Below are 17,891 nucleotides of genomic sequence, written 5' to 3'. Positions count from 1 at the left end.
GAGTGTCCTCTGAGTAACCCTGATGCTGCTATCATCCCTCAGATATACGCCTCAATACTTCCCTTACAACAAATGCATCCCTATATTTTCTGTGGTCTACTTGACCTGTTGAATAATTGATTGTATTGACTGAGTATGATGGCATGTGTTCCACAGAGTCAGGTAGAATTACACTCAGTCGGTTTAATTAAAGCTTCCAATCGTTGTCTGGGCTGAATAAATAAATGATAACTAATGGAAGTTCAATCAGGAAAGACCTCATTTTTTGGTTTAAATAACCTTTATTGACATGTACGCCATATGATAGTAATGTTAATAGTCTTTGGCGATTAGGCCCAGATCCTGATATCGTATATCTTAAAGGTCCCATGTCATGGCCATTTCTACTGATCATAATTCCATTGTTGAGGTATACTAGAATAGATTTATATTGTGCAATTTGGTGAGGGGGCTGCACCCCAATCTGCGAGGCTCCACTGGCACCCCCCCCCAGCGCGTCACAGTTTCGCCGATGAGAGAGTGTGTGTGTGTGAGGAGCTCCACGGATTGGTCCATTTGGGTATGGGCACGTCACTGTACCCAGGAAGAAAACAATGGAAAAAGAGAAATGTCCAACGAGGCGTTCTGGGGCAGCATAGACAGGTCTTCTCTGTGTTAGAGTTTTATTCGCTACAGGGTGTACTTTGAGGGTTTGTGACTCTGCAGACCGTTTACATGCAGAAAAAGCTACATAACACACAAGGGGACGGGTAATAACCAGAAAAGCATGACATGGGAGCTTTAAAGGTCTCCTATCTCCTAGGTCAGAAAATAAAACCCTCTCTTTTTCTCCGTACCCAAATCTCTAAAAACGAGGGAACAACGGAGCTGATCCAGATTTCCGTCCGATATGACGTAATATCTGAAATGTGGGCTGGCTTTACACCCACGGCACTATCAGAAACGCCGCTATCAGAAACAATGAGCGATGTGTTTTGTAAGTAATATGGTCTGTGTTTACATTAGCAAGCATCGCTAACACTCAGAGCTAACCTGTACTGGAGAGAGTATGTGCAAAAAACCAGGAAATAAAAAAAGGAACTCACCTTTTGGTAAACCCACGAGAGAAAAAGCATTTGAGCTCCATACTGTTTCAGAAATAATGCTTGAAGTGGTTTTAAACATATTATGCCGTTTAATCACGGCAGCATTTAGCTGAGTATCTGCCGGTAGAATTATCCCGCATGAGCAGGCATAAGCTCCCTCTCACTTTTTTTTCATTTTCACATTTTTTTTTTTTTAAGCTTTAGACCCATAATCAGCACTTCTCTAACAGGGCTGAAATAGAGGGGTATGAGGCATGGCTACAATGGGTGATCTGTTTGGTATTTTGAGCAAAAAACTTCATAGACATGTTTTTTATATATCTGAGACCTAAAAATAGTAGACCTACAGTAGGAGACCTTTAAGGAGGAAGTGCAGCAGTAATAATAGGAAACCCACACGGGGTCTAGACACTGGTGGTGATGCTGAAGATCTGGATTTGATCAGGAGATGGGATGAAGAGGATCCTGAAGATCTGGATTTGATGAGGTGTGGTCTAATGATGAGCTCTCCTGGCACTGGATATGATGACAGGAGGTGGATGGGAGGGAGGCGGGTCGCAGCATGAACACCTGAAATCACAGCTGACTGCAGGAGAGAGGAGAACAATTAAAAAGTTTGACTGCAGCGCGATAGTCGGATGCTAGGGAGATTGAAGGGAAATGTAATTGGTTTAAAAGATGACGCCCATGGTGAGCTGATTGCAGCTGCGGAGTGAATGAATGTTTACTCAATCTTCCTGAAATAAATTACGCTGAGCTTCAAGACCGACAAGAGTGAGTTTGATCGGATAAACGGTTGAGACACTTGAAGGACAGACATCCATCCAAACAGAGACCCTTTCCTTTAGTTAGATTGTGGTAACCCTCTGTCTGGAGTTGAAAGCGATATGAAAAAATGGAGGGAAAGCAACATAAGTTTGATTAATTTATATGTTTATTTTATTTCCATATCCACCTGTTTATTGTAAAGACCCAGTGTGAAACCAGGAAGCTGATAGTGGAATTGAACAAGATGGATAAAATAGAATCTAAACATATAGAAAGTGCTGTAGTGTGATTTAAATGGCTGCCTGCGGGGTGAAAGAAAAACATATTTTTTCATCAATCCCAGAGGGAGAATTCAATGTATTCTTCACTCTGTATATATTTACATTACACACTTGAACAGATTCACAAGCGGAGAAGTGTCACAGGCTGCCACAAATTGTTCTTTTGAAAACCAGTTTGAGCAAATGTTGAGAAGTATATCAATCATCACAAATCACCTCAATCCTGACAACCAAGCCTATTGCTCAAAATGTACATACATATTAAGTTGAACCTATTTAAACCTTATATTATTGCTCCCAACTAACATAATACAGTTATGTGAGGTTTGTTGACATAATATATTTAATTGAAGTCAACGTGTTAGTAACTTTCCACCTCTGGTTTTGAGGATATGACTTTAGCTTGGTGCTAACTGTTAAGTCAGTAAGTGTGTTCACTCTGCTTCACAGTTGGGTGTACTGTAAGCACCAGCAGTCTCTTTAACACTTACTCTTTCATTTTCCTCTGACATTTAGACACAAATGTCAGATATTACAATTATAAGGCAATCACTTTGTACAGTATGTGACATGGCATCCTGAGGAGTACTTGTACTTGTACAGCTTATATTACACGGACAGTGAAATGCTGACAGCTGCTACATTTATAGATGGCAACGCCTGTAACCAGAACAATGAGTGTGAGACTCCTGGTGTGAGACTGAGTGTGGATCGAGCTGTACAGGAGAGTGTGTATGCATCCGTGCTTTACTTTGACTTTCAGACAGAAGAAAGAAGGGGCAGGCCAGTGGTGGAATGTAATAAAGGACATTCACTCAAGTACCGTGCTTGAGATACTTGTACTTCAGTTGAGTATTTATATTTTATCCACAACTATTATGGAAGCCAGTGTTGTACTTTTTACTCCACTATCTGACAGTTTAAGTTACTTTACAGATTCTGATTATAAGCTAATACAAAATATAGTTAACAATTCTTAAAAGTAAACTATGATATACTAGGTTAACATATCCAGCAGCAGTGAATACTTTTATACTAATTACAATCCAGTTATTAAATAAATATGATTCTGAAAGGGGCTTATGAAAGGAAATATATAAATCAAGTGAGTAGTCGTGCCATTCTTTCATAGACTTCTATACAATCGGGCTCCTTTTTAGGTGACGTGTGGAATTGCCACTGGGATTACACCTATTATATATTATGTATTGAGCAATCATGATGTGTGTTATCCTGTTAAGCATGATTTAGAAAAAATGCCTGCAAGGGTCATGAAGTCCCCAAACCTGTACCTTATCTTCAAAGAGACCACATATATTTCCTCCATTGATTGTCCAATGATCGTGATACATTTTCCTGTCTCATCTCCTCTGGTAGGTTAGTCAGGGCTATTCCTAACAAATATAAGCGGTTAAAAATGATCTTAGTGGTTCCTTCATTGCTCATAATTGAGTTAATAAACTGGGGACAATGATTCAAATGTGGCTAAATAGGAAATTGGGGGATAAATGAGATAGAGAGAAAGTGAAAAAGAGTGGGAGAAAGAATGACATGCATGGAGGAACAAGGGTAGTTAGAGTCGCCGTCGCTTTTCAAGGACACGTCAGCCCTCTGTGGTATTAATGAAATGAGCAGCGGTCCTGATAATAGAGCAGTCTTATGAGTCTGGGGGGGGGCTGTGAGTAATGTCACACTGCATCTATGAACTACGTGTCTGAGGTCATGGTAACAATAAAGTTCCATTTAAGCTTGACTCCTATCAAACTGTTCCTCAGTATAAGAAAGGCAGCAGGAGATGGGAAATGAGGAGCTGCAACTCTATTAGATTAGATTTGTAATCTCGGCTCCTTTATGACATGTTAGAGAAAAACTTCATGTAGTTCAGTCAGCTGATCAGTCTGCATGTTTGACTTTTTGAGTTCTAAACAGTTTGTAAAGTAACTCAAGTACTGTTCTTAAGTACAATTAGGTGCTTGTACTTTACAGTAAATGAGTATCTCCACGTGATGCTACTGTGTACTTCTTCTATCCCACTACAATTCAGAGGTAAATGGTATACTTTTACTCCACTACATGTATTTAATAGGGAGGCTGTGGCTCAGTGGTGAGTGTGCTGGACTGCTGTCCCACTGCAGTCAGCATGTCGTTGTGTCCCTGGGCAAGACACTTCACCCCAAATTGCTCCTGTGGGGATTGTCCACAGTACTGAATGCATGTAAGTCGCTTTGGATAAAAGCGTCTAACAAATGACATGTAATGTAATGTAATGTAATCCCTTTAGTTACTTCACAGATGTGGATGAATGATGTGAAATATAATCAAGTGTTAAATCAGACTTTAGTTCCACCTGGAGTAAATCCACAAGCTACCCTGCAGTATACAAAGTCATTCAAACTAGCTGCACCTTTACCAGCTTTGAGAACACTTTCATGATCAATCATTATAAAACATATCATATATATTATTCTGAAATGGACCAATCTGCACAATGACTACTTTTACTTCTGGTACTTTAACTATATTTTGATGATAATACTTTTATACTTGAGTAACATTTTGAATGCAGGACTTTTACTTGTAACAGAGTATTCCTACACTCTGATACTTCTACTTTTACTCAAGTACAAGATCTGAGTACTTCTTCAACCTCTGGTTATAGGTATAACAGGGACAGAGTAACTCTAAACCATCATGTCAAGTACCAAGAAAATGGATTTCAGAAAAAGTCTGAGACGGAAGCTTCTTTGTAAAATCTGAACCGAGCTCTAATTGGCAATCATTTTTGTTTCACCTTCCCTCCAGCCAATCATGATGCAGTCGTGGGCTGGTGGTCAGTGATCACTGTATTTCACCTGCAGGGTTTTGTGGGTAATAGAGGCCAGGAGTAGCTGCGGTGAGAAGACATATAGGGTGTGAGGCTTAATTCCTCTTATCAGGGGCAGCAGATGTGGTGAGTCGCTTTAAGGCCGTCTGATTCCAGGACTCAGAGAGGGAGTGGTACGCCAAAGCTTCAAAACTCTCCTGGATATCTGGAAGATTACATCTCACTCTCTGAACTCTACGGCCACTCAAATTGCTCCAACCAAATCTCTCTGCAGCCAGTCTGAGAGACAGAGCCGGGAATGCAAATGTTTGCTTATCTGCCCAAACAAATAACTGGAAGTGTTTTTCTCCATAGGTCAGAGGGTGTGCTTCAATGGAAAGGTTGACCGTGATTGAACTCTGCACATTCTGTTGCATTTAAAGTGTTCTGGCCTACAGTGTGGCTCATGCAGAGCGCTTCATTCCTTCACCATGAAGGGGGTAGGATTGGAAAGATTCAATGTGACCCGTGTTATTATGTACAGTAAGCAGCACCACTGTGTGCGTTTTGTACAACATGCAGTCAGTTATTTATTTATTTATTTTGGGCAATTCTATGCAAAACATATTTTTTATAGGATCTCAAACCATAATATGTTCACATAATTATTTAAATGCTGCTTCTCATTTTTAGCCTTGGATGAGTAGTAATTTGTCTTTATTTGTATTGTTGTATTACTAGTGTGTGCTTTTTCTCTATATTTAACATGTTAGCTACTTTTTTATTGCTCACCTTTTATCTGCTTTGTCACTTTAGCTGTAACAGTGTAAATATCCCCACTGTGGGACTGATAAAGGATTTCTGAAATACTGATCAGCTGGAAGGTCTTTGTTTTCATCATGAAAACACGTCAATATGTATTTCCTGTTCCCCCCTAACTCCATCTCTCTCTCTCTCTCTCTCTCTCTCTCTCTCTCTCTCTCTCTCTCTCCAGGACCTGGGGGGGGGGAGTCCTCCACAGAGGAACTGGAAAGGCATTGCCATCGCCTTGCTGGTCATCCTGGTGGTCTGCTCTCTCATCACCATGTCCGTCATCCTCCTCACCCCGGGTAACTCAGCTCTGATTGGCTCTGCGGTCTGATTGTCCTGTGATTCGCTCTAGTTAAAAAATCCCTGTTAACATGCAGGGTTTACATGTTTCTGTAGCTTCATCTTAGCCGTCCACAACTGTAAAAGGTTCTGTCATTCTTTCATTCAAGAATGTGTATGACATTAAGGCATGAAAGCTGTGTGTGGCTATATTTCCTACATTAACAATAGATGACTGCCCCACAGATCATTATCAACCACTTCTGCAGGTCTCACCTCCACCTTACTCTTTTGTTTTTTGGGGAAACAAATTATGTTTTTGCAAATTGCTGAGCTTGTTCTACTGCTATCAAGTGACCCAGAACATTTTTAAAGCAGAATCAAATGCTGTGCAATACAATTCAACAGGATTTTATATTGCTGTGAAAGATACATTTAAAATGTTTGCCCATTATCGATTTAGAGATGGAACAACAGATTTGTATACAACAATGTGTTCCTTGTGACAAGATTGGTGGACTATTAGAAAATGAAAACATTCACTCTAAAAAAAAATACACCGGCTCTACTTAAATAAATTGAGGTTAACAATTTGCGTTGATCTTTTTAAGTATTTCCAATTTAATCGATTATTAAATTAATCCGAGTACCCATTTATAATCTGATTAACTCAATTAGTTCAGTACTACAAACATAATTGCTTTCACCTTTAAAAACTAAATTAAGTTGAACCAACTTAATTTTAATCATAAAGATGGAGTGATATTAAGTTGCATTTAATTTAATTTAAGCTATTGTCATTTATTTATTTAAGTCCATACTACTCAAAAATGTCCATGCAAATTGTTACCTTCATTTGTTTGAGTATTAGAAACTCATTTCTTTGAGTCAAAAATAATATACACATTTAAGTTCCACTTTTTAACAGTTTATTTTAAAATGTTCTTTACACAATGACCTTTTTATAACAAATGTTCTCAAACATGAAATAAAAGTAAATACAAAATTGTAAAGGTCCCATGTCCCATGTCCGGTTCTTACCCGTCCCCTTGTGTGTTATGTAGCTTTTTCTGCATGTAAACGGTCTGCAAATCCGTCACAAACCCTCAAAGTACACCCTGTAGGGAGTAAAACTCTAACACAGAGAAGACCTGTCTATGCTGCCCCAGAACGCCTCGTTGGAGATTTCTCTTTTTCCATTGTTTACTTCCTGGTTACAGTGACGTGCCCATACCCAAATGGACCCATTGGTCCAAATGGACCAATCCGTGGACCTGTTACGTCCGTGGAGCCACACACACACACTCAATCTTTTCTCAGCTGCAGCTCCGCCGATTTCTCCTCCCTGAGACAGCAGGACGCGGCGAGGCTGTGAGTCGGTGTGTGAGCACACACACAAACTCCCAGCCAGGCTGCGGGTGTGTGTGTGTGTTCGGGATGGTTTCGGGCTGGGTTTCGCTCTGTCTCGCAGACGGCCACTGGGCTCATAGGGAGGGGGGGGCAGGAGCTCCAACAAGCCGTTTAGGACAGAGAGTGAATACACATACTATACAGAGATGCTGTATGAGAAACCACAATAGACATCTATTCTAGTAGACCTCAATAATGGAATTATGATCAGTAGAAATGGCCATGACATGGGACCTTTAAATAAAGGCATGAACCTGCTTCCAACGTTTTTAACATCTCTTTTGGGTAGCTTAGGTTGAGTGCGTATATTAGCCCCATCAGCATCGCACAGGCTCTTGTCGCATCCGAGATTTGAAGGACTTCTGTTCCTTCAATACGATTCTTGTATCCGCACTAGGGCTGTCAGTCGATTAAAATATTTAATCGCGATTAATCGCATGATTGTCCATAGTTAATCGCAATTAATCGCAAATTAATCGCACATTTTGTATCTGTTCTAAATGTACCTTAGAGGGATATTTTTCAAGTTTTTAATACTCTTATCAACATATGAGTGGACAAATATGCTTTATATGTTTGTTTATTATCATTTGAACAATGACAAATATCCTCATGAATATTAAACACAACAACCTCTGAACATTACAAATATTCGCCTCAATTCAACCTGGAACCTCTCATACAATAATACTGTGTGTGTGTGTGTGTGTGTGTGTGTGTGTGTGTGTGTGTGTGTGTGTGTGTGTGTGTGTGTGTGTGTGTGTGTGTGTGTGTGTGTGTGTGTGTGTGTGTGTGTGTGTGTGTGTGTGTGTGTGTGTGTGAGTGAATGTGGAGACACTGTGATGGATCGTTGGAGCTATGTGCAGCTCAAGGCATATATGCTCGAACGGGAGCTGCCTGGACGCTGCAATCATGTTGCGCGCACTATCCGTGCTGAGTGTGCTGACTTTTCGTACAATGTCCCACTGTCTGGCTACCTGCATAAAGTCAAGTGCTCGGCGCAGTTGTCGGCGAAATGTCGCTCCTCTGTTTTCATTGAAACAGCTCCTTATATCCGTTAGCGCAGCTAGCTAGCACCAGATGCTAACAACAACAACAACACGTAAGGTGTGCCTCGCTCGCACCACACATACACACACCCTCCCGGTCATCCCGATGGCCAGTCCGGGCCTGCCGGTGAGCGTGGAAGTGTGGTCTGCCACAAGCGGGCGGCAGGAGCGGGGCTGTCAGCATCAGCTTGTAGATGGTATTTTAAACTCGATGCGCTCTGAAACTACGGGGCGGCCGAGGACAAAAAATACACATGCGTTAATCGCGTTAAAATAATTAGTGGCGTTCATTTTTTTTTGCGTTATTAACGCGTTAACTTGACAGCCCTAATCCGCACCCCTGGTCAAGACAATCTTCAGCACCTCACTGCTAACTTCCACTTCATCATCCTGGAATAAGTAGATTAGAAAATACATTTCAGTGTTTTGGTGCAATCAGATTTGAAAACATTGCATTGTGTTTTAGTTTAACACAAGTTACAGTGAGCATCGTCTTTACTTACTTAAGTTTTCCCTGAAGAGATCCTCCTTTTCACGAAGACACACCACCAAGCACCGGATAGCAACCTCTTTTATTCTTTCCACCGAATCATCTTTAAAAGGAGAACATTTTAATGTTGAGAAACAATAACAAAGGCTTGGTTTGCACAAACTGAACATACCGGTCATTGTCAGTTGCTGTTCATATTTTTTTTAAATCAGTTTTTATCAAATGTAACGTTAATTCTAACAAGAAAAAATATATATATATATAAATATATACATACGGTATTACAAATAATGAACTTTGACTGCAACTGTGAAACAAAGGATACAGGAGGATACAAACAGCTAGCTATCAGTATGCTATGCATGCTACAGTAGCTCAAAACAAGTAGCTAATGACTACTTACAGCTTGTGTTACACTGTATATGCAGTAAGCAGCTGTGGCTACTTACCAGGTAACTTCATAGATTATTAGGTTAAAATCCTGTTGTTCCACTGCTAACAAGTGTTCCACTCTCAGGATGAACGCAGATTGCTCCAACTCCACATGCGGTCTAGCAGAGTCCAAGCCAGAGTCCTGCGTCTTGTACCCGACGGGTGACCCGCAAAAAGAGTGATTCGCGGGTGGTATTTTTTCAAACCCTTTTTTCCGGGTTTGGTTCTGGGTAAAACAAAGAAGATGCGGGTCGGGTCGCGGGTGTTGCATAATAAATATATTAAAATAATAATAATTTAGTTTAATCTTTAAATCCTCAGACCTCTCCCCCGCGGGACCGCGCATAATCATAACCTCTGCAGCGCATCAATCTGCTGCTGAGCGCGCCACATTCGAAATGGCTGAGGTGAAGCTCTCTAGCGGAGAATACAGCATTTTCAATAACACTTCCTCAAGAGCGAAATCCAACGTCTGGGAGGCTTTTGGTGTCATCCTAGATGGAGAAAATAACCAACATCCCACACTTTTTGAGACAAATATGCAACTGCGTGTGTTAATAATTGCACGTTTTCACTGCTCATATATATGCGGGTTCGGGTCGGGTTGCGGATCTTGTGCCGACGGGTCGGGTCGGGTCGGGTTGCGGAACTAATTGGCAATATGTGCGGGTAGCGGGGCGGGTTCGGTATTGCACGTCGCGGGTGCCGGGCGGGAGTGGGTCTTGAAAATCAGACCCGTGCAGGGTAGATATGAGTTACTCATATAGTATATCCCTATAGTTGAGTGAACGCAGAAATATTTTTTTCAAAATCATTACATTTGTATCTAACATTTTTCTTTTTCTTTTTTAGTTTGACAGACTTAGAGTCGTCATTAAAATGAGTTGTAAACTAACTAAAATAAGTTGAGGTAAAAAACAAAAATGTTATGTTTGAAAAAGTATTTATTTTTAAGTGGAATCTACTAACCCCATGAATCGTTTTTTTAGAGTGTTGAAACATTTCTACTTCACCCCTCCACTGATGATATCTCTCCGGTTTTAATGGAACAAGTCATTCGTTATACATAATAACGTAATTTAATCTAAACAATGGATCAAATGACTATGTGTGAGTAAAATAATCTGAGTAATTTTAATAAAAAAAGGATTATCCCTGTTACCTGACCAATACCAAATGGCTCACTAGTAAAGTAGCAACTAGAAGTGTAAAAAATGGATATATATATATCGCGTAGCCAGATCCCTTCTCCTAGTTTCAAGTCAAAGTCAGAAGTCAAAATATCTTAAATATATGTGATTTGTTTAGTTCTGCTAACTCAACTTAATAAAATAAAAGCACAACACAGATTGATGCAACTTTAGTCTTGAGTTAATTTATAGATTTTTTGAAACACATTTTTCAAGTTAGAAATTATTGGTGAAATTATTTGAAAAGAGTAAACTGATTTTTTTTGCTCATTGTACCTAAAATACAAGTAAAAGTCCTGCACTCAAAATGTTACTTAAGTAAAAGTAGAGTATTATAATCAAAATATACTTTTAAGTACCAAGTACTTATTGTGCATTACTGTATTTTCAAAATATTGTATTAGAATTATTGATTATTTATTGTGTTCATCACTTCAATGTTGCACTTGGTAAACGTGTGGTTTATTTGAATTACTTTATGCACAACTGAAAGAAAAGCCCAATGTTCCACAGATGTAAAATCTGGTGTATTCCACGGTTGGTCAGGCCAACACGCTGGAGTTATCAAGGAAAGCCATTATGGCTGACATTCAAAATGACTTGGCCTGTTATTGTGCTCACAATCAGCAGCTGTCCTATTCACAAGAAGCTGACAATTGGCACATTCTATTTCCGCTAAAGGCAAAACATTTCATAATTAAAAATGAAATATTTCAACGGGCAACAATTGAACAGCTTCTCTGGTTTTCTCGTCCAGCCATGATCATGCTAATGAACATATGGAATGCCATTTTGTGCAGGAAATATCGTTCTGTGAGCATCTTTTTTTTTAATGGGGGTAAATAACTTTATGTAACTCACTCAACAGAGTTAGATGTGTCTGCCAAGAAATTATAAAATCCAACTGTTTCTATTTTGATTGTAATAAATATGAGAACGTTGTGGCCACCTGGAATACTTCATTGAAATAGTTATCAGCAGGTTGCAGTAATGAAACTGTATTTTTTATTATGTGGAGGTCCACTTCTAAACCGGCACATGACTAATGTAAATCCATTATTCCCTTTTTGCTCAGTTTTGGCCTCCGCCTCCTACAGTATGTGTGAGAAACATTTTGTTTTATTTGGCGGGGTGCATACAGTAGGTTTACACAATTTGATAAATACAGCTGCCTGCCTCATGACAGAGGTGAACTGTATGTCAAAATATGAAGTTATTTGTTAATATTTTACATTAAGTATCTATTTATGTAATGTATGTATATTGTTGATGATCTTTTGTATAGTTAGGAACTCTGCAGTTTCATGCAACCTATTGGCTGATTTAAATTCTAATCATTTATAAGCCAAAGTTACCAAACACATTCGGCCATGCAGATATATGTCGGACATCGAACGTAATAATGTATTTTAGTTCTTGCATCTCTTGTTTCAGTAACTACACTACCTGAACTACCAACATCACACACAGTAATGTATCCCAGGATGCTTTCTAAAATCTGTAATACATTTTAGGGTGACCTTGTTTTGGTTGTTTTCTTGTCAGTGAAACATTTAAGTGTTAGTGTTTGAAGTGATTCCGTAGGTCAGCTGTTGCTTGGGATTGATTTTGAACTGTGTGTGTGCTAGTAAGAAAATGTGCAACACACGTTTACTTCAAATGTTAACAATTCATTTTTGCTTTTGCAGCCGACAGCCAACCTGGAAGTGACACTAAGCTGTCTGTGGAGGATCTGTTCAGACCGGAGTTCCAGGTCCACGACCCGGAGGCCAAGTGGATCAATGGTGAGTGATGAACAACATCTACTGTGGTCTGCTGGAATCTGCAAGAAGGTTATCTTGTAATGCCTTCAGATGCAAATGAGCAGGGCACTGAAATCAGGATTATGTGCAACCATGTGCCTTCAACTGATTTACGAAAACATTCTTTACCAGCAACATAATTTAGGAGTACTGATAATTATAAGATGCAAGAAAATGATGTATATAGTTAATTCCTGCATATCTCATCTGACGGTTGGGTTTTGTCCTGGTATTTGTTCTTCAAGCATACTGAAGTAGCATGTCACATGGCATGGTTAAGCTATTTTTGAGAATTATTATTGGACCATAAATACTGATATTACTGATAGTGATATCCTAATATTTTTGTATCACTTTTTGTTTCTTCTGGCAAAGTATCATTTCCACTATTATAGATTTCTTAGTTTTGATTAATTGGAAAACTATATTATTTTAAGTAATCCCCTTTAGACACTTTTAAAAGACACTTTAATGATTTGTTTTTAACAGTACTACATGTTGCAGTCATCTTCTCAGATGTTGGTGATTGTAATTAATAATATAGTGTTTTACATCGAACAGAAGGGACAATAACTTCCTAGTATAGAAGTGTTTTCTTTTCCATTTGTGGCAAAGATGTTGCTTTTTTGTCTGCTTTGCTGCAGTCCGGCCAAAAACAGAGGACTTTTTTAACTCTTTATCAGATTTTGCAGCGCCTTACCTAGTGCACTGTGCTGATTGCAGTACTGCAGTATCTCATTGGCTAACACTGCAGCTACATGTCGACCAAGTCCAACTCTTGTTCGAAAATAGTGTTTTCCATGAAGTCATCGTATTAAAAATAGTAGAGAGCTCGAGGCGGAGGCAACAATTTGAAGTAGGCGGAGCCTCGTAATTCTCTATTCAGACAAAATTCTGGAAATAAATGAAAATGCAGAACTTGTCATTGGCCTTGAGGATATTTCTGGCTCTTTGAAGGCATTTGAATGTGTTTATAATGAGACTTCATTGTTTTTCTAATCACAGATAAAGCTGTCATCAGGCTTTATCGCCTGCCTGTGATGATGATGATACAATCAGCACACATGAGACATACTCACTATTACTGTGGATCATGCAGTAACATGAGTGACAGCCAACTGAATACACTACCTGCTGTACATATATTTATACAAAACACCTTGATTCATACCTGACATGAACGACATCTCGATGAGTTCTGAGTGCGCTTCGTGAGAGCAAACAACAGCCGAGTGTTGAGCGGGGGTTGGGGGGGGTGACATCTCTCTCTGTTACTCTGTGGAACAGCCTGCAGTCAGTTCAGTCTGCAACAAGCCCGCCGTGTTTCACCCCTTGCTTTACCTTGCATGCAATTATGCAAATTCCAATGTTGGGATTTATTTCCCCTCGCCTTATTTACATTGAATTGATTCCTCACTTGCCAGAAGGGGATCATATGTTAAGCCCGGAAGGCTTTGGCTGGAAATAAACCACATCAAGTGAAGTGCAAGGGATTCTGATTATGGTTTGCCAAGGCGGGGGGGGGAGATAACAATACCTCGGAGGGAGAGCGTGGACAGAGTTTTGTTGATGGCGTGATGCCCTCCGTCTGCCTCCTCCTGCAGATCTCTGTGTTTGGGTCTCCTCTCCTCTGACCATCCGCTGTGGCTCAGACTGGGTGCCCGCAGGCAAGAGGCAAGGCCTTTCTTTCCATCAATATTTCATTCCCGGTGACACTTTTCCACTATCTTCGCAACTCCATCTCATTCCCTGAGCTGACCTCAGGCCAGACAGAGAGCAGCGGTGTTGCTCGATGAGGCAGTCAGAGAGTCAGCTTTATAGGCCGCTTTGTGGATGGATGGGGCAAAATAGACCCAGGACATATGGGAGAAGATAACAGACGGACGGGCGGGGGCAGAGATTGATCGCTGGGATTTGTAGCAAACATGAGATTTATTTTTCCCAAATCAGAAGCTTTGGAGGTTTTGGCTCGAAAGTCATTTATCTCTGTCTCCGTTAGAGATAATCTGAATGGGTGTTTAATGTGATCTCATTAATAGTCAAGTGCGAGTATGATGCAGTGTCATGGAGCTTATTTCATTACTTTAGTTACACAGAAACATTTGAAAAATCACTACCATGAACAAATGATGATACTAATCTTGAGTATATTACAGGTTGTTTTTATTTTAGATCATTAAAATATTGACATTTAAAAATGATTTATTAACTGTATTTTCTTATTATCAAAACATACATTTATGATCATACAAATAATAATTAGCTTTAATCCAACCATCTACTGTGTTACTATCTCATGATCAGTTTTCCAAAAGAAAACGAGTAACAATATAATAAAAGTATACTGTATATAATAAGTTGTATAATTAATATCACTGGTAAATAAGAGTGGCTGCTTGGAAATGTTTGTTTTATGTTAAACTCAGACATGTGAGGTGTAATGTCAACATTGAAATAGGAAATGATCACATGTATTCAGCTCATTCAAATCTTCCTGCAGTGTCAATAAAAAGAACATTCTGCATTCACACCTGAGGCCTGTACTACGAAGCTGGTTCAACTTAACCTGGATATGTTGGAGTTAGCCGGTTGGCCTAAGCCAAAACATACGCGCTGGCGCTAAGCTGTACTACGACGCCGGTTATCAAGTGGATCGCTCAAGCCAGCCGTGTCCTATCTAGTTAGGTGCGCGTTCACATGAAAGGGGTGGTATTTGGAGCATTCGACCAATCTCAAACACGGACAAGCGTACTGACAGCGCAGCGTCATACTTCCTGAATGAAAAGTGAACTTTAATATTAGTCAAATATGAAGAAGTTAAACTTGAAACATCCATGACTTAAACACTTTATCCAGGATCAAAGCCACATAGCTGCACCTGCAAGGTGAATACAGCTGGTAAAAGAAAAAGTGTTTGAATGCGTACATTAACAGGTTTATGATATCACTGCCCCGTCCAAGACACGATCTGACTTTAATTACATTTGACTCAAGTGTTTCGTCAACTTAATGTGTTGCTTAAAATAATACTTCTGCATCCAGTATGTGACACTGTGAGTGTTGCATGGCCAGATACGGCTCAAGAAGCTGACTCAAATAAGGAAATATATGATACATTATGATGTGATATGATATGAATGATAATGGCACACATCGACGTCTGCACTCACAGTGCTGCGGACTGTACTTAATGTTACTCTGATCCGGTTACTTATGTCGTGGCAGATATTTAAGTAAGCTTTCTTAACGCTAATATTATAATAGTCAGATTGCTCTGAAGATGGGAGGGGATATTCTATTAATTTTCACGTTCACACAGTCAGTTGATTTTGGCCGGCCGTCTTTCCTGCAACGGCAGTTTTTCTGTATTTCCTCTATCCTGTAATATGACTTGATCGCTTTAAACTCCGCACACACGGAGCTCTGATTGGTCAGCAGGCGGTGCTTTCACTGAGTTGATCTCTTAGCCTGCAACCTAACCTGCTCCGGAGCAGGTTAGCCGCTCAGCATAAGTTACCATGGAAATCTAGCCTGCTAAAAAGAGAACCAGCGTCGTAGGACCGGAAAGCCCGAGATTTCCCTGAATTTAGCCGGCTAAGCGAAAATCCAGCTTCGTAGTACAGGCCTCTGATCTGTTGGAGCAAACTCTGGTATGTTCACTTTTTGGTGCTGTTTACACGAGAACGCAAACGGTTGTATCCGCTACTTTTCTCTTTCGTATAGCCCGTTCGTTCACACGAGGCCGTAACGGAAACGCGGAAACGGACCCCGCAAACGATAACGGGTCCCAAGGGGGATAGATCTGCAAACGGAACGCTCTGGGGGGCCAAACGGCTCAGTGTGTACGCCTCTATACCAGGGGTTTTCAAAGTGTGTGAAGGTGAGCCTCCCCTCAGAGAACATAAGAACAGCCGCGCCCCCCCTCCCAATTATTATTGCTATTATTATTATTATTGTTGTTGTTGCTATAATGCAGGGGTATTCAATTGCATTTCAAAGAGGTCCAGTAAGAGAACATGTCATTAAATGCTCTGTTTTCGCTGTCTACCTTTCTCTTTTTTGAGCACGCCATTTGAAATGACTCCGACTGTTTCTCTCTTCTTGTCTCATCTCTGTGTGTGTGTTTGAATCTATCGTGCTGAGTCCCAGTCTCCTCTGATGTTACACTGCAACCTGCCTGTGAGACAGAGTCCAACCACACACTCTGTCTGTCCAACACATGTCCTGCAATACACATGCTGCAGCTGCCCAGCTGCTCACTGTTTGTAAAAGTAAATAAATAGTATTTTCATTTAAATAATTTACTTTCTTTACCCTGCTTCATAAGTAATACTGACATCCCTGTGCTCCTCCGAGTCTGGGGGTCCGGGGATGTGAGGACAGCGCGAGGACACAGACAGGGAGGCTGCTTTACTTCATAAAGGAAATGGCGTCAATATTAACAACATAGGAGCTAAAACGCTTAATAACCTTCATTACTTGTTAGAGAAAGAACATAAGAAAGGTTGACAAAGATGAGGCTGTTAAACGGGCAGCGGAGCCGCTGTGTGTAGAAAGAGAGAGAGAGAGAGAGAGAGAGAGAGAGAGAGAGAGAGAGACGCTGAGCTGCACTGTGCAGCGATCAGCTGATACGGAGCATAGAGAGAGAGAGCTGCGGTCCGCGGGGCTCGGCCTCGCCTCCTGTCCTCACAACTCTTATTATTCCCGGGACCGGACAATTGTTATTTGTTCTTACTCGGAACCGAGTTGTGCTTCCCAACCCAGCCACTGTGCTACACGTCCCGCCCGCCCCGTCTAACAGTACAGAAAGCGGCGAGATGCATTTCCTTAGGAATCGACAAGCAGAACCGAAACTAACATTTATGGGCGAAAAACGTCACTTGTCTGTCGGACACGTCAATGGAAAGATGTATTTGTCCGATATTATAAATAACACTTTTGCTTTTTCGCACAAATGCCGGTCGCATAAAGTTAGCTGAAATTAACCAGCTAGATTTCACTGTTTCTCGTTATTTTTTTCTCACGCTGCGCCTCCCCTGAAGCTCTCTGACTCCCCCCAAGGGAGGCGCGCCTCACACTTTGAAAACCGCTGCTCTATACGATCATTTCCTGATAACGATGAAGCCATAGCCCCACCTCTGCTGCTCACTGCTGTAGCACTGCTACTGCTATTGACCATGCTACAGATGTTAGTGCAAAATGTACAGCTCCTCTACCACAACCATCAGCAACAAGTGGACATGGAGAATTACATGAACTACATGTTGCTAAATCCACCGCGGGGCATAAACAGAAGGGCAACCATGGCAACCATTCGGGGGTCTTCTTCGCTGCTTTTGGTGTATTTTCTGGCGGAAGTACAGCGCCACTTACAGGCCCGGCATATCTACTACAGCGTCAGACTTTTTTGATATCGTATTTGGTTCGTTTGCATTTCGTTTGCGTTTGCGTGTAAATGGGGCCTTTATTTAACCTGACATGAAGCAAACAAT

General features: G+C 40.6%; 1 protein-coding gene across 1 annotated transcript in view; it reads left to right on the top strand.

The window, feature by feature from the left end:
* LOC117485720 (inactive dipeptidyl peptidase 10-like) overlaps positions 1 to 17,891 on the top strand; it is a 430,229-nt gene that overhangs the window by 247,506 nt on the left and 164,832 nt on the right. The window contains exons 2-3 of the mRNA XM_034134388.1: positions 5,932 to 6,046; positions 12,286 to 12,381. Coding sequence (XP_033990279.1) covers positions 5,932 to 6,046; positions 12,286 to 12,381 — 211 coding nt within the window. The remainder of the gene's footprint in view (positions 1 to 5,931; positions 6,047 to 12,285; positions 12,382 to 17,891) is intronic.

The sequence above is a fragment of the Trematomus bernacchii genome, unplaced genomic scaffold (genome assembly GCF_902827165.1).
Source record: "Trematomus bernacchii unplaced genomic scaffold, fTreBer1.1, whole genome shotgun sequence".
NCBI lineage: Eukaryota > Metazoa > Chordata > Actinopteri > Perciformes > Nototheniidae > Trematomus > Trematomus bernacchii.
The sequence above is the reverse complement of the archived record's forward strand: the minus strand, read 5'-3'. Positions and strand labels throughout refer to the sequence as shown.